Below are 12,857 nucleotides of genomic sequence, written 5' to 3'. Positions count from 1 at the left end.
TTACTTCTCTGCAACATTTTTAAAATTACCTGAAGGTAAAAACATGCATCGGCTACCAATGGGGAGAAGGTCCTCTGGCTCTCTCCTATGCTTCAGTTTTCTAAAGGCTGATAGCCAAGATGCAAAGCACCCAATGCGTTGAAGTTTAGAAGACGTAAATTAATAATTAATGCACAGACACTAAGAGGATAGCATTCATACACATTGTGTACCTTTGGAAATAAAAGTACACCATCAAGAAATCAAACTGAGTCTGCTACTTATTGCCTTAAATGTGCGCTCACTTCTAAAATATGAATTTGGAAAGAAGCTAATTAAAATGAGCCAAGGATAATACTGAAGGTTCCTTTAACACTTGCAGAATCAAAGAATGGATTTCCATTTATTCTGTAAAAGCAGACTGCAGCTGTGAGGCAGGGATTATTTGTGCAACGCATACTAATATACATAAGAGCCTAAATGAGCCTGACTCAACAAAAGCATGCTACTTGCATACTTTTCCCCCTGTACAGAGTCCACGATGTCGGCTTTGATCAGCACTACTTGGTTCAGTGATGTGCACAAAATATTATGCCCACTGCTGAGAATTATATCTGTGGCCCGTTGCTGGAAGTGGAGATCCAGCCCCATGCAGCGCCTGCTTGATGCATTTACTGGCTCAGAAGGTCATATGCCCTCAGAAACTTGTATTTGTATATCATTCTTTCTAAACTGAACTACAGTGGTACATGATAAGTAGTGTATCAGATTATCTACTAGAACCTTAAAGCTAACAAATTGTCCTCTACATTGCAAATAAACACATATGCAAGGTACCCATGTTTTGATATGTATTTTTATTTCCCTGCAGTTTTCACTTATCAAGAACAAGTAACAGGGAAAGTTGTCTGAACTAGTGCATAAACAAACATTCTGAAACACCACTACACATATCTAATTTACAAGAACCGTATAAAAAAAGTCACTAAAACACTACACTACGAAGGTGTCCAACGCTTACAGTCAGACTTTTTCCAACCCGTTACTTGCCTTGTAACCACAGGAAAACTCTCCAAAATTGAAAGACAATCTGCCACAACCCTCCCCCCTCCCCCACCACCTGGGATGGCTCGATATCTAGACATCCAATAATTATTGCAATGATATATAATGCAATACATACCTGGTAAAATATCATTTATGTGGTGTGTTACAGTTAAAAGCCGGTTAAATTATGCAGACTTCAGATAAAATATAATCAGTTGAAAATTTTCTTCATATCTGCACAGTTTAATATGTGCTAGATGCATAATTTTTACTAGTCAGGTTTTCTGTGTAATTATTTTTTATAAACTGGTATTATAAATAGAAATATACATTCAAAATATATGGAAAAGTGGGTTACTACATTAAATTTGCATGTATCGATCCATCCCTTTCCCCTGCACAGTAATAGAAAATACTATTTTGCCTTGAACTTCATATTTGACAGTGAAATGCCACTAAAGTATTTACCAAAAAGTCCATCTAAAATTGTGAAACAAAATGAACCAAGTGAAAACTTTACATTTCCTTTAGAAAAAAATTACAAGAATTTTTACTAGCTATGAATCTTTTAACTTTTTTTTAGACACAAAGTTGGATTTATTTTTACAAGATACAAAATGTAAACATGGCAAAATAAATAGTTAAAACAAGTGATGCAGGATCCCATTTCATGCTCATGATCCCATTAAAGAATTATTTTTAAATCCATTCAGTTGCAAATTCAAGTGCAAAAGCATGATGATGAATATCTACTATTCAAGTAACAGAAATAATATTGATGATACAAATAAACTATTTTACAAGGTAGTGATTTCCCCAATTTTACAAAATGTACACTATATCGACTTTATACGATATGATAGTCCATTTTAGGTCCATTTTAATTCCCTGTGATCCACAGAGTGCTGTCTTGCATTCAGCTGGAATACAAATGGCGACACCATCAGCACAGGTCGAACCGCTGCTTTGAGGTTATGTCACCTCCATCGCCACTGTTGTCTCTGATATTCCATTTAAACCCAATCTTTCTGGTTCATGGTTCTCTCTGAAAAAGGGAACACGTAACAGTTACGAGTGGGAAAGGCCAGCCCTGCCGCCTGTATGGGCTTCCATCTACATGCTATGGAAGGTATTTGAAATGAGCAGGCAACATCCACTGAAATATCAGAAGTCAGACCTATGGTTAAGCGAGATTAACAGTGGACCTTGAGCTTTTTTGGAGGTTCTAGCAGGGGAGCCCAGCTATCGTATACCCCTGACCGAAGAACAGTACACTCCTTCTATCTGGGATGGTCGTCCTCTTCCACCGAGCGCGCAGCTTCGGGAGAGACGCACATGGAATGGTGAGTGAGGTAGGGGATACCAGCCTAGCCAGCCAGATCAGCCAAATCAACCCTGGCAATCAATGGGGTGACAGATGTCGCAGCCAGATCGCCCTCACATCCATAAGCGAGATTAACAGTGGCAGGGAGGTAGAGCTTCACTGCTCTTGATAACTTATTTTCCGAAGTCTCACAAAACCCCACGATCAATTAGGCATACAAGTAAAAAAAGAATAAGAAAATCAAGAAAATAACACTCATTCTGAACGTTTTATATAGACTGCAGAATTTATCTATTAGCCACAGCAGTTATAAGACATGGGCGCAGCATTTTTTCTCTTACCACCCAAGTACACAGCCCCAAGTCAAACCTTGTCCCATTGTTGCTCTATACACACCTTGCTATGCTGCTGATGGCGCTACTAGGAGTCACCTTTGGCACTCTGTCCATACTGGCAGCAACTGTGGCAAGTTTTAAGGCTGTTGGCGATGGTGCTGAAGTCCTTGTATTGATATGTACATTGACTGGAGAAACAACACTGACATTGTTGAGGTGCACAGCATTCGTGAGGCAAGAATTGTTCATCGGAAGCGTCTGAGGACTGTTTGTGCACAATGCTGGGATTAAGTGGTTTGTGGTGGTGTGGCCAACGGTCCTTACAAGCTGTACAGTTGAGATCCCTGGGCTAGATGACAGAGCCATGTTGGCAGAGTACAAAGTTTTTGATGTTGCTGTTAGAGACAAACATACTTTTTAGGATTTCAAGTCACTTCAAAAAGGCTTAAATAATAGAAAATATTGCATAACATACAACATAAAACCACTGTGGAACTGATCTAGAACTAAGTAGTTATTTATTTCATTTTATCCTCATTTGCATGTAATCTGAAGTAGAGGCTGGCTTGTATTCTACTAACTGTTGCTGATGACAGAAAGAAACATCTGCTGTCAAAAAAAGGGGTGGTGATTTCCACCAATTCTCCCCTCCAACAGAAGACCCCTACTTTGTCTCCCTAACGTGTTCAAAGAGGTCCACTGACCAAACAGCAACAAAATTTCAGGGGGGCTCACTGGGCTGCAGAGGGAGAGAGAGGCAGAAAAATCTCCCTCTGTGATCTCCACTAATGTATTTTATAGGATACAAACCAGGGACTGGCCCAGAGTGACCCAATAAGCTTCATGGCAAAATGGGAATTTGAATCTAGGCTTACCCAGTTCTAGTATAACTGCTACAGAATATTAGGGCTCTTCTTCCTAAAATTCAGGGCAAGATCCAGAAAACCATTTTTAAGTATATGTCAGAGCTTGCATATGCCCAGTAGAGCTTTGGGAAGATGTGACAAAAAGTAGCAAGAGAACTGGTGAGTGTGCAGAAGCAACCACACACTTTTCTAGCTCACTAGTCAAAAAGAGAGAGGCCACGAGGCAAGAGTAAGAAGCTTGTTCAATAATTGTCCCATGGTCAGAAATGCTTAAGGAGAAGGGAGCTCAAGAGGGGTGGGAATGTCTTACAAGTGAAATATTGAAGGCACAATCACAAACGATTCCTATGAGAAGGAAAAACGGGAGGAGCCTAAAGAAACCAGGGTGGCTCCATAAACAGCTTTCTAAAATTTGAGAAATAAAAAAGACTCATTTAGAAAGTGGAAAGAGGGTCTTATAACAAAGAATGAATATAAACAAATAAACCAGTGCTTGTAGGAAGAGTCAGAAAGGCTAAAAGCTCAGTATGGGCTTAGGCTAGAGAGATATGCTAAATACAACAAAAAAGGGTTCTTTTGCTATGTTCAGAGTAAGAAAAAGAACAAGGACATGGTAGGCCCACTGTGGGGACAGGACAGTGAAATTGTAACAGGTGATGAAGAGAGGGCAGAACTGCTCAATTCCAATTTTTCCTCAGTCTTCTCTTGCGAGGGAAACGGTGCTCAACATGGCAAAAAAACATATGATGAGGAGAGCTGCAGTCTAGGATCTGCATAGGGGTAATACATAAACACTTAGTTTCTTTAAATGAAACTAGGTTCTCACAGTCAGATGAACTGCATCCAAGGCTACCAAAAGAACTCGTGGATGTAATTTCTGAGCCTCTGTCCATTATTTTTGAGAATTCTTGGAGAACAGGTGAGGTGCCAGAAGATTGGAGGCAGGCAAATGTTGTCCCCATCTTCAAGAAGGGGAAAAAGGAGGATCCGGGTAACTATTGACCTGTCAGCTTGATGTCTATACCTGGAAAAGTTTTAGAACAAATAATCAAACAGCCAGTCCTTGAGCATTTAGAAAGGATGGCTGTGATTTCTAAGAGCCAGTATGGGTTTCTCAAGAACAAGTCACATCACACTAATCTTATCTTTTTTTTGAGAAAGTTACTACATTGCTGGATTACGGGAATGTTGTGGACATAGTTTATCTTGATTTCGGTAAGGCTTTTGATAAGCCTTCCATGTAATATTCTTGTTGACACATTGGTAAAATATGGTTTGGCTCCAATTACTGTTAGCTGGATCTGTAACTGGTTGACAGGTGGCAACCAAAGAGTGCTTGTTAATGGTTCCTCATCTTCTTGGAGAGGGGTGACAAGTGGAGTGCCTCAGGGATCTATCCTGGGCCCTGTGTTGTTTAACTTCTTTATAAATGATGTGGATGAAGGAATCAAGGGGATGTTTATTAAATCTGCAGATGATACTAAATTGGGAGGGGTAGCAAATACAGTAGAAGACAGAGCCAGGATACAGGATAATCGTGACAGGCTGGAAAACTGGGCTAAATCTAATAAAATTAATTCCAACAGAGATAAATGTAAAGTTCTGCATTTAGGTAGGAGAAATCAAATGCATAATTATATGATGGGGGAGATTTGTCTTGGCAGTAGTGTGTACGAAAAGGATGTAGGGATCTAGACCATACACTGAACATGAGTAAGCAGTGTGATGCAGTAGCTAAAAAGACAAATGTGATTTTGGGCTGTATCACACATAGTGTCCAGATGGTATCACTTTGCTCTGGTTAGACCTCACCTAGAGTACTGTGTTCAGTTTTGGGCACCACAATTCAAGAAGGATGTAGACAAGCTGGAACGTGTACAGAGGGCAACGAAGATGGTGAGGTGTCTGGAGACCAAGTCCTACGAGGAAAGGCTGAAGGAGCTCGGTATGTTTAATCTGGAGAGGAGATGACTGAGAGGTGATATGATAACCATCTTCAAGTACTTGAAGGGCTGGCATATACAGGATTGTGCAGGCTTGTTTTCTGTTGCCCCAGAAGGTTGGACCAAAACCAATGGGTTGAAATTAAATCAAAAGAGTTTCCAGCTAAACATTAGGGAGAATTTTCTGACAGTTAAAGAGGTTTCTCAGTGAAAAAGGCTTCCTCAGAAGGTGGTGGGCTCTCCTTCTTTGGAGGTTTTAAAGCAGAGGCTAGATGGCCATCTGTCAGCAATGCTGATTCTGTGAACTTAGGTAGATCATGAGAGGGAGGGCAGGAAAGTTGCATCAGTGTCTGGCTCTCGTGGCCCTTTCTTACAAGCCCAAGGTAATGCTGAGCACCACTTTGGGGTCAGGAAGCAATTTCCCTCCAGGCCAGATTGGCCAGGGATACTGGAGGGTTTTTTCCCATCTTCTGGGCATGGAGTAGGGGTCACTGGGGGTGTGGGGGGCATACAGTTGTGAATTTGCTGCATTGTGCAGGGGGGTGGGCTAGATGACACTGGCGGTCCCTTCCAACTCTATGATTCTATCTTGCTTCTCAACCATATTTACTCACCACTCATGCTGGCCTCATTCATTTCCTGTATTCCTTTTCTTTCCTCCCACTAATCTTCTGTTCAGTTTCTCTCAAAACAGAGTATCAGCATTGTTTCCTACTCTTCACAAACTCGCTAGAAAAAGTAAGACTGAAGAAATTCACACCTGAAGGCTGAACAACACCATTGATACTGTGGCTGGTGCTCTGTTCCTTCGTCACTTCACTGCGACTGGGAGCAGGTGCACTCACCACTGCAGATGCAGCAAAATGGGCGCTGGCCGAGTCAAGCGTTTTCGACATACAGTCAGAGGTGCTTGAGCCCTGGGGAAGTCGATCAACAATTACCATTACCAACTAATAACAAAACATATAATTAATCTGATGCCTCTTATAAGAAACATAAACTAGAAGTTTCTAAATACGATCCGAATTCAGCCTTACTACCTTTGGGTTGGGAACTCTGCCCCCCTCTCACTTCTGTTACCCTCAAATTCTAATAGTTCTGAAACAACAAGCAGTTCTTCAAGATGTAACTCTCCACCCCTACCACAAAACAGCTGCTCCTGTTCAATAAGAAAACGCTTGTCAGGTTTGTTTTTTGGGGAGGAGAACGACTCAGAAGCTCCAGTGTGCATGTAAACATACTGAAAAATGCTCTGGATCACAATCTCTGAAAATAAGATTATCTGGGGTGTGGGGGGGAGATAACATATTTCTATTTGTTGCAAACAAAGCAACTACAAACATTATTCATGCTTCTGAAAAATGTTTTCAGAAGAATACACATATCTGTATTTGGTATTAAATGACTGTGCGGCCATATTTAATATAGGATTGAAATATTAAACATAGTAAGCAGCTTTAACAAAGACGGTGGCAATATGGCGCTTAGAGTAAGCACATGTTACAACTCACCCATCCCACCCCCCACACTCTCCTACTAGGGTTGCAACCACTTGTGGAACTATCAAATAAGCTATCAAAATGATATCAAAATGTTCATAAGTAAGGGCCCCCAAACATATTACTATTACCCGGAGTCACTCTATCCATCTGTGGCAATCATCCTTAACAGTCCCGCCTCTCCTCCAGGGCTCTGAACCAATCCTTGTGATTTAGGCCTCATGCAAATCCAAATGACTGTCAGCCAATCAGAGCCCATGGAACTCCACTGGATGGGAGGGACTGAGCAAGCTTCAGCTTAAGATGGGTAAGACAAACTTTTTTTCTTCTTTTGAATAGTGCATTTGTGGCTCTGAAAAGCAATGTCAGCTTAGCCAGGCTTTTATTTGGCTTTTTATTTAGGGCTTGGGGGTAGGGCTCTTGAAAAAAAAAATTCGGTAAAGTTCGGCTTCGGCAAAATTCGGCCCATTTAAATTTGGGACGTGCCAAAGTCCGAACTCCCCCGCTTCAGATCCGCGAAATTCGGCGCAAGATCCGGGGCTTCCATGAAGGCGCGGGCTCTTTAAACAGATCTGCGCCTTCCAGCTGGAAGGCGCAGATCTGTTAAAAGAGCCCCCCGCGCGCCTTCAGGGAAGCCCCCTGAAGGCGCGCAGGGGGGGGGGGAACTGAAAAAAGGCGGGAACGCCGAACCTGACGAATTTATTCGGTGATGCCCCGAATTTGCCGAATTCGGGGCATCGTTTTCCCGCCTTTTTTCAGTTCGGTTCCATCCGAACTGAAAACAGCCGAATCAGGGGAAATTCGGCTGTTTTTCGGTTCGGGACAAACCAAATCAACAGCCCTACTTGGGGGTCAACTTAGGGAAGACAAATAAGCATCCTGTTAAGGGCCCGTCATTCCTAACTGGGGTGTGCAGGTTCTGTGCTCTGTGAAAGGAAAAGCAGCCTGGAACCTACTGAAGCAACCTTCCCAGAGAAAGGGGGAATCAAATCTCCCCTCGAGGTTCTTTACTTCATTTGAGAGCCAGCGTTACCTTATATATTTAAGTTATCCACACATCATGTTTACTTTATTAAATACTTCATTTTCTTTTAAATAAACCTTTGTTATTCATCTCTCTGTGTGTCTTTTCTGTCAAGTCACACATCTAAGAAGCAGGGGTCTCTATTTCCCCACACATAAGTTTAGCAAGTTTCCAAATAAGAGACCTTTAGGGAGCACATGACTTAATTTAAAGCTTGCACTTTCCTTTTTTTATTGTGGTCAGTTGGGGTATAGAGAATCAATAGGAGAGGCCATGGTGGGGGGACTGGATAATCTTCAGCCCAGAAAGCAGCTGCCTCAGAGCCTCCCCACCCCATAGCCACCACGCCATCCTAGCAGAGTGCTTGAGGCAGCCACAGACATGAACAGCCAGCAATGAATGGCAGCCCACTTCCAACATCATGGCAGTTGCTATTGTCTGGCTCTCTGTCCTGACCCCGGATAGCCTGATCTTGGAAGCTAAGCAGGGTTGGCTGTGGTTAGTGTTTGGATGGGAGACCACCAAGGAATACCAGGGTCAGTATGCAGAGGAAGGCAATGGCAAACAACCTCGGAACGTCTCTTGCCTTGAAAACCATACGGAGTTGCCCTAAGTTGGTTGCGATTTGACAGCAGAAAAAAATGGGGGGGGGGAATCTCTGACTACACAGTTTATTCATTCCAGTTAATCATGTCTACATTATCTCAGAGATAGCCAATTTAGGGTTTGTTGCACGGGCAAAAAACTGTACACTGTGAGCCAGTTTTAAGTATACCGGCTCTATTCCTAAGCCTAAACCTTACATAATTTCAAGTACAAAAGAAAAGGTCAAACTGCTCCAGAATTAAGTTTCTGGTATACGAAAAGACATTTTTTTCAGAACAGACTATTACCTGTGCTTTTGGATGTGTCTGTTGGGAGGAATGCTGAGACTGCTGTTTCTGCTGGAGCTGAGCAAGTTGCTGCCTTTGCATTTGAACTAACTGCTGTTGATGTGTTTGAAATTGTTCTTCTGTAATCCCCCCTGTTACTGTAGAAAAGAAGGTGATTGCTTTTAAATTTACATCAAGAAACAATGCAATTCAAAGCACATTTACAAGAATGTTGAAGGCATTTTATACATATTTTTAACTACCAGGAATGTATAACACAGTACGTATGATTGGTACATTGTCAGTTAAGCAATGAAAAGAAGCCTAATGAAACTGTTTTAATATTTTAGAACTGGCCTACTGTCTGTTGTGCTCTGCAGTGGACAATCAACTGCCTGCCTCTATCATATCACTAAATAAACAGTTTATTTATCTGCCCCAATTCTGGTCATATGGAATTATTAACTGTGTGGAGAAATGCTGTAAACCCCAGAAGTTCAGGAATTGCATCTGCACTCGTTCCATGCCCCAAGATGCCTTTCTACAAGAGAAAAACATCTGGAAACACAGTGCCTGAATGAACAGGTTATTTTTCTTTTTAAAATGCCATCATAATGGAACCTTTTTAGAACTCCAGCTAACATCCACATTTTAACCTACCACTGATTAATGAAATGAACAAGTGAAATTAGTTCCTGATGGGTAGCCATGTTAGTCTTTTGAAGCAACATAAAACAGGAGTCCAGTGGCACCTTAGAGACCCAACTTGTTTTATGGAATTAATCCACAGTTAATGGGCTGGATCCATCAAAATGCTTCTGTGGATAGAGTGTGACTTTCTCGTCTTCCGCTGCGGCCCCAAATGCCTCCCAAATGCTGTTCCGGACAGGAGCAACATTTGGGGAAGGGAATTTACGCTGCAGGAAGGGAGGGGCTAGAAAGTCACACTCTGCTGGATCCAAGCCATTACTATCAGAAATATTCTATAGTTCATTAGGATTCTTGGGGACATTTTGCTTTAAAAATATAAACATCATCTGTTTTTAAAAACTAGGGGTTTCCTGATAAAAGGAATTTCTTAATGAAAAAAGCACTACAAGTTGCTATATTTGTTTGTTTGTTTTTATAAAAAATAAAAATTTTTTAAAAAAAGTTGCTATATTTGCAGGTTAGTAAGGTGACTGCCAAGATTTCAGGCTGGCGCACTCCTGCAGACAAAAGGGGACCTTGGTGATTTGTGTTCTATATATTAAAAGAAATGTGACAACTTTTCCAATTATTTCTTTGAAGGAAAAAGGTTTAAGTGCTGTGTGTTAATCATTTAATATTTCTAAGAAGTTCCTAAAGCGTACTAGTGAAGCTGGCCTTAACCTTTTTGCAACCATCCTATCATTCATTTTTAGCACAACCCCGCTCAAGTCATTCATGTTCCTATTAATCAGAGACTTGACATTCATGTATGGCTTTATGTACTGATACATACTTTTATTAACCACTTATTAAACGATTTTGCATAACAGAGAGCCTTGTTTCTACAATTTCTAAACATATTTCTAGATAATCACTATTGCAGAAGTCATCATAATTTCCCTATAAGCAATGATTTGCCATAAATAGAAAGGGGGAAAGAGAACAACACACGAGACGCAGACGAGAGAGGGCATGTAAGTCTGAGGCTCCTTCCAAACTTATTTACACAGCGCCTGGCATTATGTCTGAACCAAGACAAAGATTTTCCTCTGTAATGTAGAAAGATGAACCACAGGTTGTGGTTACTTTTTACTGGATCAAGGAGTTACAAAGGGAAGATTTAATTGAGTACATAATTTTTGTTGCTGAGGAACATTTCAGAGAATGAATTCCTTAGTTTTCTTGTTCGGTCATGCACAGTGCAATCCTAAACAGAGTTATATACCCTTAAAAACATAATGACTTCAGTGGGCTTAGGGTTCTATTCAGGAGTGCACTGCTAGAAACTTAATATCCACGCCCAAGTTAATTAAGACTATTTATGGTATGAACACATGGGATAATTAGATTGCATTTAGCAATATACCCAACTAGATGGTAGCCTATGTTCTCCAGGCTGGGGCTCTGCAACCGGAAGCCTTATACTGAATCCCACTCCCAACTGCCAGCCCTAGTCTTCTCTCCAGGTTTACTTGAAACTGCCCACGGGAGTCAAAGGGGGAAAGACAAATAAAAGGTCATACACATTATCACTCCTGTATATTTCTCCATCCTCCTGCAGACAGGAAGTAAAAGGACTGTAATGATTAGATTTACCAGCAAGCTATCCAAGGAGGGGCCTATGTGTAATATTAGCTGGCTCTAGACAGCCATCTGCAAAGTGTATGTATATACATTTCACAAACACAAACATCCTATACTCACACATACACTGTAGTTCAATTTGTTAAACAATTTAATGAATTTCCCTACAAACCCAACCACAGCATTTCAAACTCTACCAATGGTCCCCCCATTCCCCAAAGCAGTAAGATATCCAAGATATAGAAAAAAGGTAGAAGAACTGATAACGGCAATTAAGCACAGCAATTAAAAGCATGAGCTAGGAATCTGAAGTGGCTGCACAAATTTCAAGCGACATACTTCCTGGACAGCCTTGGGCAGGCCACTACATCTCAGTCCCTCATATGCAATACAGGGATAATAATACCAGCGTACCACACAGGCTGTTATAAAGCGTACCACACAGGCTGTTTCACCAACCAAATCATGACAATTGCTAAATTTTCCTCACAAATTTATGCCCATTTTAAGCTTCTGACAACACAATGGTGTGATCTTGTCCAGACATTAAATACAGAAAAAGATTTGAGGGGAACATCTGAATTTTTACTGATTTTGTGCAGGTAGCAAATTCCCTGCATGGTTTGGGGCAGAATCTTCCCAGATGTCAGACTCTGCTAATAGTGCTATGGTTTTCTATGCCATTAAGACATTTTTTGAACAACAAAACAGAGATTTCACACATGTGCCTAGTGCCGCTCTCCTCAAGACCTCTCTCCTATTGTGGAGCATTTTTTGTACATGAGAAACTGAAAATTTTAAATTAAGAAGCAGCATTTACTGTTACCGCGACTACTGTGGCTATACACATACCATGATACCACCTAACATAACTGCTGCATTGCCACTGTTTTTCAAAAGCTGCTCTACACTCACTTTTCTTTGGGGCTAGAATACATATCTAGCCACATTTTGAAAACCAAGGGTGAACAAACAGGATCAAAGCAGCTTCTTCCTCTTTCTTCAATACAGAGAGCATACCATGCTATCCATGTGGAAACGTTACTTCTCTCAGTTCACTTGTTCCACCATACCACACTGATTCTGAGAATTCCTGACAGAGTTAGAGTGAAATTTAACTTTTAAATGCTGAAGACATATGGAGTCAATCCACAGCCTCTGGACAAGATTAAAGTGTATCCCAAACACATTTCAGCCTTTGGGCACTTCCCCCATAACTTACTATTCAGTGCTAAGAGTACAAACGGCCAATGTTAATGACAGTTCCATGCAGATTGGAAGATGGAACTCTGTGCTGAGCAAATCAGAACAGAAGTTTTGATAAGAATATAGTCTCAGAGACCCCCAACACTTTAGTATATAATAAAGCATGGGTGGGGAACGTCAGGCCTGGGGGCAGTTTAAGGCCAGCGAAATCATTTGGTCTGGCCCTTCGTGGGTCCTGGCAGATCTCTCACTCAGAAGGATCTAAGACTGGCAATCCGCCCCCTCCCACAGACAGGAATAGCCTCTATTCAAGGCAGATTTGAGTTTGTTTTGCCGAGAAAAGGAAGTTTCTTTTCCCCCCCTTTCAGAAGAGTTGTTAGCTATGGGGCTGCTAGGACCACCTAAGAAACGGTGTTAACCCTTTCCCACCCGGGCCGTGGAGAAACGTATTCCCTCTGTACTACAAGAGGGCTGGGGGCGGAAGTGGC

General features: G+C 41.4%; 1 protein-coding gene across 1 annotated transcript in view; it reads right to left on the bottom strand.

Annotated features, from left to right (window-relative positions):
* Positions 1–817: 817 nt before the first annotated feature.
* Positions 818–12,857, bottom strand: part of EPC2 (enhancer of polycomb homolog 2) — a 65,204-nt gene continuing 53,164 nt past the window's right edge. Inside the window, exons 11-14 of the mRNA XM_056861113.1 lie at positions 8,911–9,047; positions 6,255–6,411; positions 2,747–3,080; positions 818–2,071 (exon numbers count right to left, since the gene is read on the bottom strand). Coding sequence (XP_056717091.1) covers positions 1,999–2,071; positions 2,747–3,080; positions 6,255–6,411; positions 8,911–9,047 — 701 coding nt within the window. The 3' untranslated portion in view covers positions 818–1,998. The remainder of the gene's footprint in view (positions 2,072–2,746; positions 3,081–6,254; positions 6,412–8,910; positions 9,048–12,857) is intronic.

Source organism: Euleptes europaea, chromosome 15, assembly GCF_029931775.1.
Source record: "Euleptes europaea isolate rEulEur1 chromosome 15, rEulEur1.hap1, whole genome shotgun sequence".
In the NCBI taxonomy this organism is placed as follows: domain Eukaryota; kingdom Metazoa; phylum Chordata; class Lepidosauria; order Squamata; family Sphaerodactylidae; genus Euleptes; species Euleptes europaea.
Note: the sequence above shows the minus strand (reverse complement) of the source record. Positions and strands in the feature narration are given on the sequence as shown.